The 22,283-nt window shown below is 49.0% G+C and overlaps 1 protein-coding gene across 7 annotated transcripts in view; it reads left to right on the plus strand.

Annotated features, from left to right (window-relative positions):
* ACOXL (acyl-CoA oxidase like) overlaps nucleotides 1-22,283 on the plus strand; it is a 371,290-nt gene that overhangs the window by 281,570 nt on the left and 67,437 nt on the right. For 6 of the 7 annotated variants that reach the window (XM_089326093.1, XM_089326094.1, XM_089326095.1 and 3 more), the window contains one exon: nucleotides 8,895-8,982. In XM_089326093.1, the coding sequence (XP_089182219.1) occupies nucleotides 8,895-8,982 (88 nt within the window). Of the gene's footprint in view, nucleotides 1-8,894; nucleotides 8,983-13,053; nucleotides 13,435-22,283 lie in introns of those variants that run through there. The other variant, XM_089326097.1, reaches the window with a different exon arrangement.

A 22,283-nucleotide genomic window follows, 5' to 3' on the forward strand; every position in this document is an offset into this window, starting at 1 on the left:
AGAGTCAACCCAGTGTGAGTGGTGTTCCTGGCGAAGAAACCCAGAGACAGACACAGGAGAGGCCCTGTGACCCTGGAGGCAAAGGTTGGAGCGATGCCACAGGAAGCCAAGGGATGCAGGAGCTGAAAGAGGCAAGAAAGAGCCTCTAGGGAGACGCTGGCCCTGCTGAGACCCAGTCCTCAGACGTCCAGCCTCCAGAACCCTGAGAGAGCCAACTTCTGAGCCTCTAGGAGTGTGGCTGCTTTCACAGCAGCCCCAGGCGATCAGTGCTTCCCCTTAGGGCAGCTCTCAACTGCTTGCACGCTGCTCAGCGGACAGGCAGGTGGACGGGAGAGGGACGGAGAGCAACAGCGCAGGCCAGCTCAGGGGAAGAGCAGCTGTCACAGAAGCCACGCCAAGTGGACGGCTGCCTGCCCTTGGCTGTGGGGTCACACGGCTAACCCCGTGGCTGGGGAGGTGAGCCTGCTGAAAAATACCGTGTGTGTACAGGTGCGACATTCACATTTCGAGATTGATTATCGTTCGCAGCCCTTGTCTATACTCTTGAGGAATAGTGCTTTTTCTCCTTACTACTTGTTGAATTCTTTATGTAGAGGAGGATTAAGCTTGTGATTTTAAAGGCAGCTGAAAGCATGTCATTGTAAAAATTCAGAGAAAAATAAGAAAAGTAAGAGAGGGTAGGAAATATCATTATGCTCCTAAAACTGTGTTAGGAAATACATGAAATTTGTTCCTTTTATGTAAATTTTTTAAAGTAAAAAAAATCAAGACAGAGCTAAAATATATCATGCATATAAAAAACTCATATATGTTAAATCCACCAATTTCAAGTACACAACGAATGAGTTTGACAAGTGTGTGTGCTCATAAAACCACCACCGCAATTCAAATTCTGAACTTCTCCATTACCCCAAAAAGCTCCTGGGTTCCATTTCACGGTCAAGCCCTTCTCTGCCCCTTATTTCCTGGAAAACACGACTCTTTCTTTTGCTGTTGATTTGCCTTTTCTGTAATTGAATAGAAGATGGAGGGGCCTAGTGTGCAGGCTTTCCTATCTGGCTTCTGTCACTGAACAAAATGCCTTTGAGACCCATCCAAGTGGTGACGTGTATCCATGATCTGTTCCCTTTTGTTGGGAGGTGGTATTCCTTGAAATGAAACGAAACAGTTTGTTAATTTATTAACCAGGGTGGAATATACAGATTGGTTCCTGTTGGGCTATAATGAATAAGGCTTCTATGAACATTTTCATACAAGTCTTGGCACGGACATATGTTTTTATTTACCTTCTATAAATACCTAGAAGTGGAGTGGCGGGGTTCTGTGGTATGCATATGTTTAACTTTGTAAGAAATTGCCCAACTGTTTCCAAAGTGACTGTAACATTTTACATTCCCACCAGCAATGATTTCTAGCTTTTCCATATCCTCACTGACACTTGGTATTGCTAGTCTTACTCATTTTAGCCATTCTAGTGGGTGTGTTGCGGTATCCATTGTGGTCTTGACTTGAGTTTCTCAAGTCTTTTTCCTGTGTTTGTTTGTTATTCATTTACCTTTAGCGAAGTGCCTGTTGAACTGTTTTGGCCTTTCTATTAAACTAGATTTTGATTTTTTTAGATTCTGTTGTGAGATAGCTTCCGAAGTTCTGTGTAGCAGTCTTTTGTTATGTATGTGACTTGCAAATGGCTCCTAATTCGTGACCTGCCTTGCCATTTGCGTGCGTGTATCTTGAAAGAGAAGATGCTGTTTTTGATGAGATTCAAGTGTTTTTGTGTCTAACCTCTCAGCATCCGTGTCATCCTTTGTCATCTTTTAAAAGTTGTGGATTTGGCCCTTAAAGTCTAGGTCTGTGGTTCACTTTGAGTTAACTTTACCATGTGCTGTGAAGGAGAGTTGAGCTTAGCTTATTTGTTTGTTTCTGCACGTGGATATTTAGTTGTTCTATTGGTTGAAAAGACTTCTCCTCTCCATGGTCTCGGTACTTCTGTAGACGCTCAGTCTACCATCTGTGTAGCACCATCTCTGGACTCCCTATTTCACTTGTTCCTTTCATTTGTATTTCTGTCCTCATCCTATTGTGTTTACTGTAGCATGAGAGCAAGTGTCGACTTCAAGTAATGTGAATCCTCCAATTCTGTTTTTTTATCAAAATTGTTTTTGACTATTTTTGATCTTCTATATTTGCATTCTAGATTTACCACTAGCTGGTTAATTTCTAACACACATAGAAAGTCTGCGGGGATTTTGATTGGCATTGTGTTGAATCTACAGATCAGTGTGAGAACTGAGGTCTTAGTGGTGCTGGGCTTCCTGACCTATGCCCACAGCATACCTGTCCCTTGTGGAGGTCATCCTTTTACATTTCCTTCTCTAAGATTTTCTAGTCTTCATGCATAGATTTTGCATATGTGTCATAAAATGTGTTCCTATGCATTTCATATTTCTGTATTATTTTATTTTATTTTTTATTTTTATTTTTTTTATTTTTGATAGGCAGAGTGGACAGTGAGAGAGAGAGACAGAGAGAGAAAGGTCTTCCTTTGCCGTTGGTTCACCCTCCAATGGCCGCCGCTGCAGCCGGCGCACCGCACTGATCCGATGGCAGGAGCCAGGATCCAGGTGCTTTTCCTGGTCTCCCATGGGGTGCAGGGCCCAAGCACCTGGGCCATCCTCCACTGCACTCCCTGGCCATAGCAGAGAGCTGGCCTGGAAGAGGGGCAACCGGGACAGAATCCGGCGCCCCGACCGGGACTAGAACCCGGTGTGCCGGCGCCGCAAGGTGGAGGATTAGCCTATTGAGCCACGGCGCCGGCTCTCTGTATTATTTAAAATGGCATTTTAATTTTCGAGTTCCAGTTGCTCACTGCTTAAGTATAGAATATAATTGATTTTTGAACACTAACTTGTACCTTGTGACTTTGCTCAATTGCCTTATTAGTTCAAATAGCCTTATTATACATAGGGTCTTCAAAAAGTTCATGGAAAATGTACATTATATTTTAATTCCATTTTCCATGAAATTTTTGACGTTCCCTCACATAGATGCTCCTTAACTTAAATTCTGATAAACCCATTGTAATTTGATAATATTATAAGTAAAAATGCATTTAAGGGGCCAGTTGGTGCAGCAGGTAAAGCCACCGCCTGAGACACTGGAATCCCATATGGAAGTTGGTTTGTGTCCCAGATGCTCCACTTCTGATCCAGCTCCCTGCTAATGCCCTGGGAAAGCAGCAGAGGATGGCTCAAGTGGTTGGGGCCCTGCATCCATGTGGGAGACCTGGATGAAGCTCCTGGCTTCTATTTTCGACCTGACTGAGCCCTGGCCATTGCAGCCATTTGGGGAGTGAACCAGCAGATGGAAGACCTCTCTCTCTGTCTCCCCCACCCCTTAACTCTGACTTTCAATTAAATAAATAAATCTTTTTAAAAACAAAACAAAACATTTTTAAAAAAAAATGTATTTAATATACCTTAAACGTATTCAGGACACGTGTTAGCCTGTAGTTGGCAAATTTATCTAACACAAAGCCTGTTTATAATCCAGTGTGGAAATCTGTGTACACACAGATGGGCGTTTTGTAGACATGACGGGATGTGAAAACACAAGACTGAGTGTCCACAAACACCCTGGCAGCAGAGGACACGGCAGGGCCCGGTTGTTCCCCTGCGACCACAGGGCTGACGGAGCTGTGGCCGCTGCTGCCCAGAATCTCGAGAGAGGATGACGCCACACATTCCTAACCCGGGAAAAGACCTACATTCGGAATGCAGAGTGTGGTTTCTGGAGGACGCTTACGGCATCTGGCTGTTGTCAAGTCAGAGAGGCCCAAGTGGCCACCCCCTACGGCAGACACCTCTGTACGTTCCTGAGTTTCCTGTTCTCCTGTCTTCTTGAATGGAGAGGGTTTTAATGATGCCTTTCTAATTCCCCTGCTTTGAGTTTCTTTTTTCTTTCTCCTCACTGCCCCGGCTAGGACCTCCACGTGGAGGCGTGGTGACCACGGTGTGCCCATCACTCACCCTTTGGCCATCACGCCTGATGCTGGCTGAGGTCTTCCAGGGGGTCCTCTGTAGGGAAACCTTGGCAGCTGGCTTTGTGGCTGCCTGGATCCATTGGACATTTTTCTAGAAAAGAAGAAAGGGGAGTGGACATGGGCAGCCACCATGGGAAAGGTGTCTCTTCCTGGTCATCTCTGTGTCTTGGCCGTGTGGTGAGCTATGAAGTCAGCACGCCTTTCAGTGTGGGATGCTGTTTACAGAAACGTGGCCATGTGGGATGACGCATCTTCATGGCAGTGTGTTTGGGAGGGGCAGGTTTGGGCACAGAACAAAGTCACCCTCCGTCCAGTGGGAGGCAGTGTAGCCTGTGGTTAAGAACGTGGACTCAGAAGTCCACATGCCCAGTCCCAACTCAGCTCTGCAACCTTGGGCAAAGTACTCCACCTTTCTGTGTCACGGTCTTTCACCTGCAAAATAAAAGTATCAGTAGTACCCACCTTCAGAGCTTTTGGAGACTCACTGGCCAAACACAATTAAGTTCTGAAAGCGGTGCCAGGGGCTAGTGCATTATAGGAAGCCCTTCATTGCAAAAGGCTCATTTACACACAGATTTCCTTTCTTTTTGAGAAAGATTTATTTATTTGTTTGAAAGGCAGAATTACAGGGTGGGGGGAGATCTTCCATTCTCTAGTTCACTCCCCAAATGGCTGCAGTGGCCAGAGATGGGCCAGGCTGAAGCCAGGAGTCAGGAGCTTCCTCCAGGTCTCCCATATGGATGCAGGGGCCCAAGAACCTGAGCCATCTTCTGCTGCTTTCCCAGGTGCATTATCAGGAAGCTAGATCAGAAATGGAACAGCCAGGACAAATCAGCACCCATATGGGAAGCCAGCATTGTAGGCAGTGGCTTAACCTGCTGCACCAAAACACAGGCCCCATGACACAGGTTTTCAGTAGCAAGATGCTTGGAAGAACAACCTTATCATTTTTAAATACTGCTCTCCTGAAACCTCACCAGAAGGGATTTTTTTAAAAGATGTATTTATTTATTGGAAAGGCAGGGAGAAAGAGAGAGAGAGAGAGAAGAATTTGTCATCCACTGGTTCACTCCTCAAATGGCCTCAACAACTGGAGCTGGGCTGATCCAAAGCCAGGAGTCAGGCACTTCTTCCTGGTCTCCCACATAGGTGCAGGGGCCCAAGCACTTGGGCCATCTTTATGGCTTTCCCAGGTACATTAACAAGGAGCTGGAGCAGAAGAGGAGCAGCTGGGACTCAAACCAATGCCCATACGGGATGCCGGTGCCACATTAACTCTATTAACCGCTAGGCCACAGCACCTGAAGTTTTTTAAGGCGGGGGGGTCCACCAATAGAGTTGGATCTTCTGCTCTGTTCATGTAGACTGCTTGGCTGGAGTGTGGAGCCCCCACTGCTTCTGGGTCAGTCCAGCTGGGTGTGAGGTCTCTGGGCAGCTGCAGTGGGCTTCAGCCTGTTACTTTTTGACAATAAATTCTAAGTCAAGAGGGCAGAGGGTTTCCAGCCAGTTACCTTTCTGGGCATCAGCCTCAGTAAAACTGCCTTGCTGCAGGTCCTGGGTACTCTCCCTCCTCCCTGGGGTGTGCTTGGAGGGGTGCTGGGGGCCACGTGCACCAAGGATGAGTTTATGGAGCCTGTTCCATTGTCCGGCACCAGCACCGTGATGTCACACTTAGGAGCTGGCTGGCAGGTCTTAGGGGGCCTTTCCCCTTGTCTTGAACTTGCTGCTTCCTTCCCCTTGCATTTTCAGAGGGTTGCAGTCCCAGCAGGCTTTGCAAAGTCTGTAACCTTTGTCCATCTGAAGGGCCTGCTTCAGGCAAGGATCCGCATCCCCCAGCCAGTGGTCTGTCCCTGGTTGTCTCCTATCAGGCCAGTGGAAACCCTGCTGCACACATGGAGAGGATTTTTTTTCTTTAAATTAAAGCAAGCCCCTGACTATGTAGACACCTCTGCCCAGTGTTTTAGCTTTTCCTCTCTGCCTCCTGTGTGATGGTGCGGGATGGGCAATGTGCACTCGGGAGACCTTGTTCCCCAGGACATTTTGCTGTCATCCAGGGTGGAGTTGGGGATCTCCTTCCAGGAGTATGTGGCCAGCTCCTGTGCTTCCCTGCGCCAGGGGTGCCCTGCAGGCTGTCCCCTGAGGGTTGCCTGTCTCCGCCACATCTTTTTGTTTGTAGCTGCAGAGAGAGATTGATTCACGGGGCGAGGCAGACACTGTCCCTGCCCTTGACCGTCAGGCGAGGCCCCATTTAGGAGTGAACGCTAACCTGAGCCACTTGACATGTTCTGCAGGCTGTGCCAGGGCTCCGGGTGATCATGCTAAGTTATCTATGGCAGAGGTGTTCAGCTGTGCTGTTTTCTCACTGGAGCACAAGGCACTGTGATATGGGAGGGACTGCACAGGACAAAGCCTCCGGGCCCGTGGGGGCTGCAGAGTGACAGGATAGCAGGTTACTTCCCAACTATGAGGGCTCATCCAGGTAGGAGGGTAAAGCAGACAGGAGGCAGACAGACCAAGTTTGACTTTCTATTTGAGTATTATTTCCTTGAGCACACACACACCACACACACACACATACCACGCTAAGTTTAAGTATCAAACCATTAGGTCTTTGAAATGATGAAAGACAGAAGAAAAGTGGCCAGGGCCAAATTTAACTCTTCTTTGGACAGATAAGAATCTGCCTGGAGCCCCACCTAAATGGCTGTCACTGCCAGCCTGGATTCTACATCTTCCTCATCGAGGGGTCTTTACTTCTACTCCAGTTAGATGTCCTCACTTCCTTCCAACTGAAAAACTAAAAGGAGAAAAATTCTCCAAGACCCTCTCACGGAGAGGACCCCCAAAGCTACTCGTTAAGTAAATAAGCAACATAAACATATGGCAGGTTCTTCTATGTTTATGTTAATTGCTCACATATAAGGCTACTTTAAAAAGCTTATGGGAAAGACAGAATTAACATAAGGTTGGTGCTATAATCCAAAAGTTGTATTTTCAAAATTTATATTTATTAAATAAAAGTTTAAAAATGTGAAAAAAAAAAAAGAGATAAGGTTGGGGCAGGCATGGTGGAGCGGCAGGGGCAGGTTAGGCTGCTGCTTGGGATACCTGTGTCCCCTATCTAAGTGCCGGTTCAACTCCTGGCTACTCTGCTTCCACTCCAGCTTCCTGCAAATGCACCCAAGCAGGCAGTGGGTGCTGGCGCATGTGCTTGGGCCCCTGCCTCCCATAGGGAAGACCTGGATGGAGTTTCTAGTTCCTTATTTCAACTTGGCCCAGCCCTGGCTGTTGCAACCATTTGGGGAGTGAACCAGCCAGTGAAAGATTCCCCCTCTCTATCTCTGGCTCTCCTTCTCTCTCTCTGTAACTCTGCCTTTCAAACAAGTAAATGAATCTTTCTTAAAAGAGGTGTGTATTTTGGCGCAAAAAATTTTTTAAACCAATGCATGGTTTTTTTCCCATAAAATACATTTTCCATGAATTTTTAAAAGATCCTTTCTTATATACAATTTCAAAATTTATTCACACCAAAATAAACTTGTCTTTTAATTCTACTTTTCCACAAACTTTTTGAAGTTCCCTTGTATTTCAAACATGGCAATGACTCATGGCCAACAATTTTTTCATTTTATTTTCACTTTATTAGGAAGGCAGGTAAAGAGAGAGGGGGAGAGAGGTCTTCCATCTGCTGGCTCACTCTCCAGATGTCCACAACAGCTGGGACTGGGCCAGGCTAAAGCCAGGAACCACGAACTTAATCTCAGTCTTCCAAATGGGAGGCAGAAACCCAGGTACTTGCGTCAGCACCTGTGCCTTCCTGGATATGCATTAGCAGGAAGCTGGATTGGAAGCGGAGTAGCCAGGACTTGAACCAGGCACTCTGATAAGGGATGTGGGGCATCCCAAGGTGGCAATTACCCACTATGCTAAACACCTGCCAAGGTTCAGGAGACAATCTGAAAACAAACGAGAGCACCTGATTCCAATGAGAGGCAGGCAGGTGGGTGGGAGGGGGCTGGTTATATGAGCATTAGACTCCAGTAGCTGGTCCTGGGATTCAGGATTCTTTGGACAGGAAGTGATGCTGTTAAAACAATCTCACTTTACCTGTGCGTGCACTGTCCCCTGCACGTTGTTCTAAAACATCTGCTACTTGTCAAGAATTGGCCGTGAGTGGTCGCCATGCTTCACAAGGTGTTAGGAGTTAACGTTGAGCTGGACCCTGGACTCACAGCATGAGCTTGGCAGTATCTAAGGAGTAGTTGGAGGGCCACGGCCCCCACCCTCACTCCCGACAGAGTTTGCGCGGTGTGTGCTAGTCAGCAGCTCTTTACTGCAGCTAAGGTCCTTGGGAAGGAAGAAGATGGATTTCAGCTTCTGGTCGCAAGGTTCACAGTCCAGGACCAGGTGTTCCCGTTTAGGCATCTGTGAGGCTGCAGGGTAGCGAGGGATGCCTGGTGAGCCGGGAGCAGCCGCGGAGAGAGAGCTCACTCTTCAGCTGCCTTCCGTGTGGCCTCCTAATAAAGCCATCGATTCCGGCACGGGCTCCCTCCTAGCAACCTAATGCAACCCCGTCACTCTCCAAGGCCCGCCTTCAGACGCCAGCATTGGATTAACCTCCACACTTAATCCATTATCCATTAATGTAAGACTTAGTGCCAAGCTTCCAATACTTTGGATAACAAAAGCATTATCCAAACCACGACGCTGTGGTACTGAAAGTCTGGATGTTCGCCGTCTTTCTCTCCCTCTTTTACTGTCTCTCCCTTTTTCTGTCACTCTACCTTTCAAGTAAATTAAAAAAAAAAAAGGAAGACTATCATCCTTGGTCCTTTTTCTTCCATCACTTTGACAGGTGATGACCCGGAAGGAAGACTTTTTCAACACCTGGAACTCGTGTCTGCACCACGTCGCTGCCCTGTCCCTGGCACACATTCACAGAGGTCAGTTGCTTCTTGTTGACTGTGGGTACTTGGTGGGGGGTGTCTCTGGGTCTACCTGCCTCCTGGCCACACAGCTCTGCAAGACAGGACAAGTCCCAAAGCGTGTGAGCCCTCATGTACATTTAGGGCCCCAAGTACCCCCCAGGGCCTTGAAGCTTGTGCTAATTCAACCCCCAACTTGATGGGGGCACTAACCAGGTGACACCCACAAGGCCCAGTACTAAACCATCAGGAATAGCTCACAGTCTGATGGTCCCATTGGCACTGGGCAGGGGTAGTTGGCAAACGCCCGTGCACTGCCCAGCGGCAGCTGTCCCTTGTGAATCAACAAATGGGAGCTATGAACAGAGACAATATGATGGGGCCATTGCCTGAAGAATTTTAAGTGTGAAAACTAGCTACCTCACTACCTAACCTAGTCCTCCAGTTAGAAAAAAAAATGGGCTTAGCCCTTTAAAACCGAAGTTCTGAACTGGGAGTGATTTTGTCCTCCTTGGGACATTAGGGCAGTCTTTGGAGGTGGTGCTGGTGTCATACCTGGGGGGCAGTGGTACTCGTGGGTGACGGTAGAAGCCAGGGACACTGTTAAATATCTGGTGTGCACAAGCTGATTTCTCACAAAGACTCAGCCAGCCTCAATGTCAGCATGGCTGAGACTGAAAAACTTCAACATCCATTTTGTCCTCAAAAGACCAAAATATCACTGTAAAAGGAACCCTTGAAAACCAGATAAGGCCCATAACAGAGTTCCTTGAAATTATAGTTTAAACTCAAGCATGATGGCCCCTGCTACCTGGGAGAATGTAGGAAAAAGCCAGATGTTTGCTGTGTGGGAGTCTCTTTTGCTTTTTTAAAGATTTTATTTATTTATTTGAAAGTCAGAGTTACACAAAGAGAGAGGAGAGGCAGAGAGAGAGAGAGAGAGAGAGAGGTCTTACATCTGTTGGTTCACTCCCCAACTGGCTTCAATGGCTGGAGCTGCACTGATCTGAAGCCAGGAGCCAGGAGCTTCTTCTAGGTCTCCCACATGGGTGCAAGGGTCCAAGGACTTGGGCCATCTTCCACTGCTTTCCGGGTCACAGCAGAGAGCCGGACAGGAAGTGGAGCAGCTGGGACTTGAACCGGTGCTCATATGGGATGCCGGCACTGCAGGCAGTGGCTTTACCCACTACGTCACAGCACTGGCCCCTGCTTTTTGTTTTTAAAAGATATATTTATTTATTTCAAAGGTAGGCTTACAAAGTGAGAGGAAGAGAGAAAGAGAGCTGCCTTCCACTGGTTCACTTTCAAATGATTGCAAAGGCCAGGGCTGGGCCAGGCTGAAACCAGGAGACAGGAGCTCTGTCCAGCTTCCCCACCTGGGTGGCAGGGGCCCAAGCACTTGGGCCATCTTCAACTCTTCCCAGGCACATTAGCAGGGAGCTGGGTCAGAAGCAGAATAGCCAGGACTCAAACCGGCACTCACTCATATGAGATGCCAGCATTACAGGTGATGGCTAAACCCACTGTGCCACAACACTGGCCCCTGTAGAGGGTTTTCTGCCACACAGCTGACCCAGAGAGGGCAGGGCTGGATTTGGTCAGCAACATAGCTGGGGTCTTGGCTCCTATCTGGGGATAGAATTCTCGATGAAGTCCATCACGGAGCAGGGCACATGTGATGCCCAGAAATCCAGGAGTGCCTACATCCTCCTTTCCCAATCAGTTCCACAGGAGCAAGGTGCCACGTTGTGACGGGCCACGTGGTTAAGTGGCCCTTTATTAACAGCTGCTTCTCTAACAGCTCTAAGGAGAGCCAGGTGGAATGAGTGGTTTGGGCTCAGATTGGTGTCCTCCATCTCTCTAAAGAGCAGCTCCTGGGACCTCGTGTCTCGGGTGAGCCTGAAGACACAGGGCTGGAGCTCAGTAGTGGAGCAAGTTTCTTGTGGGTACAGGATGTAGGAACCCCACAGGAGCACCAACCCAGGGGCCAGTCTTTTCATGCAAGGACCACACCCTGTACTGACCACAGTAACGTTAGCATCCCTGATTCTGAGGGGCCTCTGCTTTGTGCGCCCTGGACCCCACGGGAAGGCGTGAGGACAGGGACCAGGAGGATCAAGGACAGGGCAGAAGCCCCCTCCCTTAACGTTGTGGAGGAGCAGAGTGGGTCCCCTCAGTTGCAGATGCAGAAATTATAATTTATCCGCACACTCACGGGGTATCAGACTGAAGGAAAGTGACTCATCTTAAAACAGACTGATTAAAGACCAGAATGACAATTTATTTGTCACAAATCAAAATCCAACTGTTGGCTCTTAGAGACTCGCTTCATCTCCTCTATAGGAAAAGTCTCTATAGAAGAGGAGACATCAGAAGTGGGAGGAGCTGGCATTGTGGCACAGTGGGTTGGGCTACCGAATGGTATGCCAGCATCCCATATCAGAGTGCTGCTTCAAGTCCCAGCTGCTCTGCTTCCAATACAGCTCCCTGCCAATGAACCTGGGAAAGCAGTGGGAGATGGCCCAAGTACTTGGGCCCCTGCATCTACAAGGGAGACCAGGAACAGTTCCAGGCTCCTGGCTTTGACCTGGACCAGACCTGACTGTTGTGGCCAGGATGGATGATGTGTGTGTGTGTGTGTGTGTGTATGTGTCACTCTGCCTTTTTGTCACTCTTTCTTTCAAATTAAATGCAATAGATATTTTATAAAGTTTATAAGAAATTGAATTAAAAGAAGTTCACTTGGGTGCAAAAATATTTTAAATCCTTGCCTATGGGGGTTTTCCAAAAGTTGGCAGAACACGCCAGTACAAAGAGACTATGCACAGATGTAAAAAAAATAATTTTGCACCAAGATAAATTACTTTTTCATTCCATGTTCCCATGGATGTTTTGAAATACTAGTGTAGAGCTAAATTCTAATGAGGAGGTTGCACTGCCCGGACAGCTCTTGCCCTGGGCCTGACTGGGGAGCTGTCATTCACTATGACCTCCTCTGGATCCTGAGACCCCAAGGCCCGTCTGCTTCCCTGACCCCCTAGGTGCCCTGTGCACCAGCCTCACTTTGCACAGAAGCCTGCAAACCACGCATCTTCCGCTGGTGCCTGCTTTCTCTGAGTGCAGACATGAGGGAGTCTTCAAAAAGCTCATGGGAAGTGCAAAAAAAAAAAAAAAAAAAAAAAAATTCTGCACCCAAAGGTACTTATCCTTTAATTCCCTTTTGCATGAGGATGAATTACATGGACTCCAGGGGAAAGCTTCTCAACTTTCAGAGGTAAGATTCAGCTTGAAAAGAGGGGTCAGCTGTCACTGGCTGCCTGAGTGGGACAGTGTGCCTGGGGCCACTCAGCCGGCTGTGGACAGCAGAACCGAGCCTAGCGTAAGGCTGAGGGATGCAGGCTCCGCGGTCAGGTTAGCCGGGTTTGGAGCCTGGCTTTATGTGATGATGAATCAGTTACTCCTCTGAGCTCCAGTTTCCTCCCCATTCTTACGGTGTGCACAGCCTGGCATCTGCCTCGTGGGGCTATGGGGAAGATTGAGTGAGATGAGGCTCCGAAGTCCTTACCTTAGCACCTGCTTCATTATTAGTGTTCCATAAAGCCATGTGATTACTGCGAATCACTGCTCTCTGGAAACCTTGGTTCCCATAACCAAAGTACAGCATGCAGGCCCGTGTTCATTAAAAGGGAGAAAAGAAGAAGATGCAGTAGGTTGTGTCAGTACACGAGATCTGAACCTCAGAAGGCAAGGCCGAGGACTTGATGTCACTATAGCAGGGACGAAATCTAGATGCAGACAGAATCTTTTGTAGGTTAGTAACTAGAGCAGGAAAAGCGACTATTTTCAGGAAGTTGGCTGCAGGTTCAATGTCAGATGGAGAGGGTTTGGGTGTATGAAGTAGCATGGAAAGAAGCATAAGAACCAGTACAATGACTACACTTACAAAGGCCCAGAATGTTTCAAAACAGCAAACTCCGTCTATGATGAGGAGGTCTGTCTGGACGCAGACGGGGTCTTACCGATAAGAATGCAGGGAGCGTGCCCTGGCCAGGAAAACTTTAGTCACCGGGCCGTTGTCTTCACACACAGAGGTCCCCAGGGGCCGGGAGCAGGCGTGGAAGGAGCCCATCTGTGTTCAGTGACCAGGCCCAGATGTGGCCTTCAGAGACTTTCAGAGCAAGGTCAGCCTGCAGTGCACAGGGGAAAATGAACTCCAAATCCAGCCGCGTTTATTAGGAACAAATGGAGAAAGCCTTCAGGCGTCCGTGTCTGTGTGTCACCTGAAGGCTGGGGAAAACCGTGTTTGAAATAAAAATGTGAAGCGGTCTCTAGTGGTTTCTGCAGTGGGATGTAACCGTTACAATGATGAATTGATATTTTTCTGTGATGCATATTTTTATCTTGCCCTAGAAATAGCAGTTCTGACACATGGTTCTGTCTGAACCCCTTGGGGCATACTGATTCCTAAACTCAAAAGAAGAAACTAAGCACTTTTATTAAATTACATCCACCCTTGTGCAGCTCTGTGCAGAATTGTCTGCTGCCTTTCTCATTGTCAAAGTTGGCAAGCAGCTCTCATTATGCAGCAGGAAGTCCCTTTCCTGGTTCTTAATAAAGTGACTAATAATTGAGAGTGTTTCCATGAAGAACAAGTTGTAATTATAATTAGAATATATAATTGTGTGGATTTCTGCCTGTTGAGGATTAATTTCAGACTCCTCTCAAGGATACATTTGTTTTGAAACAGAACTTTCTTTGTTCATAAAAACAGGATCACATGCATTATTAACGCATTATTTCTGCATTTTATCCATTAGTGCTTGTTTCGGTATGCCTCCTGGGATCAGCATTTTCCTTCCAGTTGTTAATGGGGTTATTCTTTATACACACGCTCTCACCTTGCTATCGTGCAAGCTCTGGCATTCATCTTCCAGGAGACTATGGTAATAGACGCACCACCTCCTCCAATGGGCATTGCAACGTGCAAACTCAGGGAGAGAAAAAGGCTGCAGCTTTAGCCAGAAGTCCTGTGTGCATCTGGGTACCTGTTGTTCCCATGTCCCGTTCCTCTCAACTCTAGATGTCACCTGAGGCCGTGGCTCCCCTCAGCTGAAGGGCGAGCCTGTCCCGGAGTGGAACCAGCAGTCACAAGTTGGCACCTGTCTTTCTCTGAGTAACGGTTTTCTGCCATGCTGTTCTGCTACTGCTGGAGGTTGGGTATGGGCGGGTGGGAAAAGAAAAAGAGCAGCAGAGGGACCGTGTCGGCTCTGAGACCCCACGTGCTTTCTTCCCACGGGTTCCCAGCTGCTGGTGGGATGATCTTTAGGGTGATCTCAGTGTGGCCCCATGTAGGTGTTCTGAGAGGAGGAAGGGAAACCCCACCCCGACCTCTGTCCATCTAGCACCCACTCACGTCCTGTGTGGGCGGTGGAAGCAGGCAATGGTATTGGGAGCTGAGGATGGCCAGACACCCTCCCCGTCGTGTCTGGGAAGACCCGGTGTCTTGGAGGCTCCAGCACCGGAAAAGAGAAGGAATAGCCTAGCTTAGCTTTCCTTGCCCCAGTCTCACGGCTGAATCCCAGGACTACAGTCAAAAGGCACATCTGGGGACAAAGGGTCCTCAATTCTCAGGTACAACAGGGCCAGGGCAGCTGGGTGGATGGCTCTCTAAAATATATGTATTTATTTACTTGGAAGAGATGGAGAGACAAACAGCTCCCACCTACTATTTCACTCCTCAAATACCTGTAGTGGCTGGGGCTGGACCAAGGCTGAAGCTGGGAGCCAGGAACTCAATTCAAATCTTCCAGGTACTTGAGCCATGATCACAGCCTCCCAGGGTCTGGAGTAGGAAGCTGAAATTGGAAGCAAAACTGGGGCTTGAGCCCAGGTACTCTGATGCGGGACACAGGTGTCCTCACAGGCCAGATGCCCACCCTCCCCCACCCCCACCCCCGGGCAAACATTTTCCAAAGTCCTGGGACTTCAGGTCTCTGATGCTCAATGCTGAGAAATCCAGGAGGTGGCAGTGTGGGGCGGGGTGGGGAGGGAGAAAAGAAAGCGAGTACCTGCCTTCCCCCTGCACCTGCACAGCAGTGTCTGGTGGAGAGTGCTGAAGGCAGGGCCGAGTGGGAGCTGAGGGAGGTGCCTAGGAAACAGGCCGCTCTAAGTACAGCTGTGCTGCATAGGGACATTCCATCAACGAGCAGTCCTGTAAGACTGTAACTACCTGGATGACATCACAGTGGGCGATGATGACATCATACATCGGGCGATGATGCTGTGAACTCGCCGACTGCATGGCACAGGCAGTTGTCACATGATCCTTGATGGTGACAGTGAACAGCCATGTTGCTGGTTTATAGATTTACTATACTGCACTTCCAATGGTTACTTTACTGTGCCCCCTTTCTACTTGTTAAAAAAGTCAGTTGACTGTGAGACAGTCTGCAGTGTTGCGCCGGCAGCAGCCTTCCACATCTCATGTTCACCGCGTCTCTCGATTGCATCAAGGGGTCACGTGGAATGGCTGACCTGTGCCCGGGGGTCTGTGCAGGCCCACTCCACAGTGCTCACACAATGACAGAGTCGCCGACAATGCAATTCCCAGAATGTGTCCCCATTGTTTAGCGATGCATGGCAGAGGAGCAGGGCGTACTTTATGCTGACTTAAAGAATGGCTCTTTATTAAAAAAAACTTATTTGGCTGAACTTGAATCATTACACTCTGTAAAAACTTAGCAGAGCATGCAGTCTTGCTAAATTTTTTTTAATTACTGATATTCTGTCTGCCACCTTTATTTTATTTTTTAAGATTTATTCATTTATTTGAGAGGTAGAGTTACAGAGAGAGGGAGAGACAGAGAGACAGAGGGAGAGGTCTTCCACCCACTGTTTCACTCCCCAAATAGCCACAACAGCTGGAGCTGGGCCGATCCGAAGCCAGGAGCTAGGAGATTTTTCCAGGTCTCCCACGTGGGTACTTAGGCCCAGTGACTTAGGCCATCTTCTGCTGCTTTCCCAGACCACAGCAGAGAGCTGGATAAGAAGAGGAGCAGCCGGGACTCAAACCAGGGCCCATATGGAGGCCTAACAGGTGGAGGCCTAGCGTACTGCACTAAAACCCAACTTGGGTTTTAATTTTGTGCCTCATCAACACACAGATACTGGAAAGGAGCTAGTTTAAGATTGCAAACTGGGGCCAGCATTGTGGCTCAGCAGGTTAGGCTGCTGCCTGCGATGGGACTTCCCAAACCCGAGCACTCCACTTCCAATCCAGCTTCCTGCTGAGGCACCTGGGAAAGCAGCAGAAGATGGCCCAAGTCCTTGGGTCCATGCACCTACATGGGAGACCCAGATGAAGCTCCTGGCTCCTGGCTTCTGATTGGCCCAACTCTGGCCATTGCAGCCATTTGGGGCATGAACCAGCAGATGGAAGACCTCTTTCTCACTCTGTTTCTCCCTCTCCCTGTCATTCTATCTTTCAAATAAATAAGTCTTAAAAAACAAACAAACAAACAAACAAAAAGGAATGCAAAACACCCAGCATTACAGCACTCTCCTAGGCATCCCTGGCCTGCAGTGTTGCAGTGAGTCGAATGTCAGTCAGGTGGCATCTGTCAGTCATCACGCTGGGGTTTCCTCCCCAGGCCTCACCATCTCCCTGTAGCCATGTACTTGAACCTGAAGTCTGGATCAGCAGGATCCTAAGACCCAAGTGCTGTGTTCTTAAGAAGGGGCCTCACACTCCCCTGGCTGGAAGACAGAGCCCCCTGGGAGCCCTCGTCTCCCCCAGCACGGGGAGCTGTCCCTGGAGAGCACTGACTTTAGACCCTCTGCTACCTCTCCTTAAAGGAGGTGACCACTTGTGCCTCTGTTGCCCAGGGCAGAGGGAGAAGAAAGGAAAATGCAGAGTCCATTTCCTGAGGGATCTGTGTCTTGTGGAGGACTGAGGGGGACAGAATGTCCCTACTGGGCCTGCTGAGGCCACCCGTAAGCATCTCAGCCGTCTCCGTCTACACAGGGCTTCCTGTGTGGGGAAGCCAGGCTGAGTGCAGGGCTCTGTCACTTCCTTAACCTTCACTGTAACTTCACAAAACTGAGACAAGGAAGTCAGTTCTGCCTGGGCTCACCATGGAGGTAAGCTGCAGGCTGGGCTGAGCCCTGGCGCTGGCTAACCCCAAAGCTTTGCTCAGACGGGCTTTTTGGGCATCAGGGCACTCCCCAGCCTGTACGTGCCTCGTCTCCTGTGGATGAACGGTGGAGAGCAGCAGTTCCAGCCATCTCGGACTTCTGGAGGGTGTCTTTCTGTGCCTGTTCAACACACGCTCTCCTGTGTTAAAGCTGGCACGCACTGCTGATCAGCAGCCTCCCTGGGTCTGCTTCTGAATAATGCTTCCTATTTTATTCCATCTCCTGGGTTTCTATGAGGATTAAATGAAGCAAACAGCCATGGAGAAGCACGAGGGCCATACACAGTGGTCCCCCTGATCTGCCATTTTGTTCCCAACGTTTCAGTTACCCATGGCCAAGTGAGGTCCAAAAATATTAAATTGGAGTCTCAGTTTTTTTTGTTTTGTTTTGTTTTGTTTTTTCTTTTTTGACAGGCAGAGTGGACAGTGAGAGAGAGAGAGAGAAAAAGGTCTTCCTTTGCCGTTGGTTCACCCTCCAATGGCCACCATGGCCGGCACACCGCGCTGATCCAATGGCGGGGAGCCAGGTGCATCTCCTGGTCTCCCATACGGGTGCAAGGCCCAAGGACCTGGGCCATCCTCCACTGCACTCCCGGGCCACAGTAGAGAGCTGGCCTGGAAGAGGGGCAACCGGGACAGAATCCAGCACCCCGACCGGGACTAGAACCCGGTGTGCTGGCACCACAAGGCGGAGGATTAGCCTAGTAAGCCGCGGCACCAGCCCAAATTGGAGTCTCAGAAAGAAGCAATTCATAGGTTTTAAATAACATTTACTATGGTATGTTGTTGGAATTATTCTCTTTTACTCACTATTTATTATCATTGTGGATCTCCTGCTGAGCCTAATTTGCAAGATCAGCATTAGCATAGGGCTGAGTGCACAGGAGCAAACGTGGCAGCTGGGTACCCTCTGAGTTGTCAGGCTTCCACTGGGGGGTCTTGAGACCTTTCCCCATGGACAGTGGGGGACTATTCTGATAGTGAGGGAGCTAGCACAGTAAGCCCTGTGCATCATGTTATGGAAAAAGTCACTCTAATCCCCACCCAAGTAAAGAGGAAGAAACTACTGCCTTTGTGCTGGAAGAAACTGAGGCCGGGAGCCGCTAAGAAAGCTGACTAAGGTCGCACAGCCGGAAGGGAAGGCAGGGGAATTCAGGCCCAGCAGACGGCAGGGCTCATGGTGCTCTGGACCTGCGTCTGGTGGCCAGCAGCACTCGAAGGGCAGGAAGCAGCAGTCCCCCACTGGTCAGATGTGTTTTTGTGCCTTTGTTTTCCGTTGCAGGCCTGCAAAATCGTACCTTGTAGGATGTACTAGAGAACCGGTCGCAGTCTCAGCTGACTTTGCATCTTCTGACACCTAAGGAGTTTCAAAATAAGGCGAAATTTGTACCACGCTGGTGAGGGAGAGTAACACAAAGAGTGAAAAAAAAAAAAAAAAAGACAAAAAAAAAACAAAGTCAGTTTGTCCCAAGTGACTTCATAGCGTGAGTTTTCCATTACACAAGAGGGTTAGGAATATGACCTTCTATGCTAAGAACCAAAATAGAAGGATAGAAACTATTGTCTTATCCTAACAACCTAGGTACAATCACATATTTTAAAAAAATTATTCTATACCATGTACTGTAACATTAAACATATTTGCAATAAACATAAATTTAAATTTAGGTTTTAAAGGACAGCATGTTCTAATCTCACAAAACATTTAGCAAATAACCTTTGAGTTCACATGAGCCACCCACACAAAAACCAAAATGAACTACAAGAAAAAAAAAAACATAGAAAATGCAACCGTCTGTTGACAACCAGATTTTCTTTCAGCTCTTTGAGTTTTTTGTCTATAAATAATCTGTATGTTTCAAATGGGACCGTTTTCTTTAAAGGTGCCTTCTGGCATGTTCTCACTTCAGCGTGTCTTAAAAACAAAAATTCAAGGTGTAAATCATGGGCACTATTGGGTTCTGGAGGGCAGCTCTTTAAGAGCCGGGCTTTTTAGATAACAGAAGTGTCCAAATGAAGCATTAAGATGATGGGTTCTTTCTTCAGAGCATCTGTTTGTCTTTTGTAAGCTTGATAAATCACCAGAGATAAAAACATCATTTTTAACCCATCATAGATCCCAAAGGCCCGCAGGAAAAATAACGCTGTGTCTTCTGTCCATGAATTTACCTCTCTCTCGCTTATGACTTGGGAGATTTTATTTGCAGAGAAAACACAACGGTCCACTAACTTGAAAACGATGGCTTTTACACAGAAACGTGAGAACTGAAAAGAGAAGCATTTGTCCTTGGATAGAATCATTTAATGAGTTTTGGAATCTGCGTCCAGTGGCACAGAACATTAGGGAAAATAACTGCAGGATTGGCTGGTGGTCGGGCTTTTCTCCCGGACCTCACCTCCATGCACTGACACCAAGAACCCCTCAGCTGGGGGGTGGGGAGTGGGGGGTTACTTCATATCAGTGGACACTGGGGAGGCTGTCTCTTGAGGTTTTATTATATTTTGACCCTGAAATATCACTGAGATATTCTCTCTTAAATGGCAGCATGGAAAATAGAGGAATTCCCATAGGTTTTTATAATTACAGATAAAGAGATTTTGTGTCCAAGCCTGCTCCAAAAAAACATTTGTAGCCGATATGACTTCTCACCACTTCTTACCATAAACCAGAGCTTCTGGGTGCAGGAACCAGAGAAGTAAGGCAGTTAAGAAAACACATCAGGACAGAACAACGGCTTTTGAAAAAGTCCCAAATAGCTGTTTCTGGGCCTGTAGAACAATTTCTTGGTGCAATGACTATTAGGGTGCTCTCTGTGTGCATAGTTTGTTGTTTCGCAGTCCTGAGCAGTTTGAGATAAATTTCATGCACACCCATTCCAGACTGTGGGCATGCAGTTGAGGTTTGCTGATATCTGCGATGAAAGGTCACTTTAAGCAGACACCCACAGTCTGTCCTAAGCAGCAGAGGTGCCCACAGTCTCAGCTGCACAGGACCGGAGGCGGCTGTGAGCCACTGACCACGGTTCACTCTGTTGTCCGCTCCTGCAAGAGGCATGCAAACCCTGCTAGTCCTGGGGACGGGAGCCAGGGTGTTGACTCAGACTATGCAGCTGAGGTGTCCCGAGGAAGTGGAGACGTGCCATGTGTCTCTTCAGTGCCAGCTGCTGCACCAAGAGGGAGCTTTTCAACTGCTATCTCCCCCTAACCCTCACCAACCTGAATCTAGCTTCTACTGCATGGGCCTTGGGAAGGTTCCCACATGGCACCCCTTTCTTCCCTCCCACATTCACCATCTCCACCCAACCTGCATTTGCTAAAGGCTTACCATGTGCCAGGGACCGTGCAAAGTTCTGGGGATGAAAGATCCAGGAGGAGAGGGGCCCCGGATAGAGCTGGGAAGAGAACCGTGCTAGGCCACAGCAACAGGAGAGCATGAAAGGGGCAGAGGTGGTTGGGGGAGAGCCTGGTGCAGGCGGTTCCCCACAGAGTTCCGGGCCGGGCAAGATGCATTCAAGGGACAGGAAGATGGCTCTGCTTGCACAACCAGCAGAAGGAGGAGCAGGAGGGAGGTGTGGGGTGCACCCGCGAGACCCCGAGAGTGACCCGAGTGGAAGCGTGAGTGCCCTGGAAAAGCCAAGAGTGAGGAAAGGGTGAGGCCACAGGAGAGGACCAATGTAGCTGGGCCTTGTGCAGCGGGTGGACAACGTGACGTGGGTGTGGCCGAGAAGCCCACAGGGCTCAAGATGGCCAAGTGCAGCACAGGAGAGTTAAGTGGAGAGGTGCAAAATCCAAGTGTGAAGTAGAAAATCAAGGTCAAGGCCATGAACCAGGCCACTGCCCATAGCTGACAGTGTCTCCCTGATTCAAGTGCTACCACTCTTGGCTCTCTCCTAGTGCTCTGGGGGACACTGCTGGTGGCGGCTGAGTTCCAGTTCAGTGTCACTCCCCAGTCATCTTTCCATGGGGCTCTGCAGGGGGTCGAGACAGTCCCGTGGGCAAGGCTCTTTCTGGCTGGTGGTGATGACCCTGGGGAGAAGATGTGGTGACAGAGGCCCCAGGGAGCTGAGGCCATGACAAATGAGTGAGTGATGCCCTGTTCACCTGAGGGCTGGCATCCTCCCTGCTCATGGGGGGTGGGGGATCTGTGGGTTCCAGAGAAGGAACCAGGTTGGCTGTGCTAGGTTGAGAGGACTCTGTTAGGGGGTAGGTGGCTTTGTGCCTACATGAAAGCCCGCAGGTGGCTCCTCTTAGCAGTCAGCTCCGAGGGCAAGACCCCTAAGGAGAGGCACGAGTGTTTGGGGTGTGCAGCGCCCCTCTGACACAGAGGCAGCTGCTGCTCTCTCCCCAGATTCAGATTGCTGCACACGGGGTTGAGCCCCTCCGTAAGCCCCCATGCCCCCACTTTGGGATCTGGCCACAGCTGGGACTTGGCAGGCAGTTAGCCACACTGAGCTGTCATGGCTCCGACCAGGGCCAAGACTTCCAGGACATCAGGGATACCCCGATACTGTTCCCATCTGGAAGACTTGGCCAAGCTGGCATTTTGCCAGGAGAAGAACCCTGTAATCATTTCTCTCCTCACAGATTTCGAAGAAGTGGGGAAAACATACTTGTCTGTTTGCTTACAACATTTTCAATGCCGCCTCTCACAAGACTCTGGGCTCAGAGCTTCAGGGCCACGTGACCCTCTTTACTCCGATGCAGGGGCTAAGATGCGGACATGAGTTCCTCATACATGTGGAACATGACAAGCCCGTGAGAGTGCAGGGTGCCGGCACCTGTCGCACGACCCCCAGACGGCTGCAGAAGAGCCCCAATGTCCTGGGTCTCTTTTTCTGTAAAGATTTATTTATTTGAAAGGCAGAGTTACAGAGGGGCAGAGAAAGAGCAAGAGAGAGAGAGAGAGAGAGAGAGAGAGAGAGAGGTCTCCCATCCCCTGGTTCACTCCCCAGATAGCTACAATGGCCAGAGCTGTGCCGATCCAAAACCAGGAGCCAGGAGCTTCCTCCAGGTCTTCCATGTGGGTGCAGGGGCCCAAGGACTTGGGCCATCCTCCACTGCTTTCCCAGGCCATAGCAGAGAGCTGGATCAAAAGTGGGGCAGCCAGGAATGCTTTACCCACTAGGC

Source organism: Oryctolagus cuniculus, chromosome 2 (genome assembly GCF_051225735.1).
Source record: "Oryctolagus cuniculus isolate XC-2025 breed Fujian yellow rabbit chromosome 2, ASM5122573v1, whole genome shotgun sequence".
NCBI classification, from domain to species: domain Eukaryota; kingdom Metazoa; phylum Chordata; class Mammalia; order Lagomorpha; family Leporidae; genus Oryctolagus; species Oryctolagus cuniculus.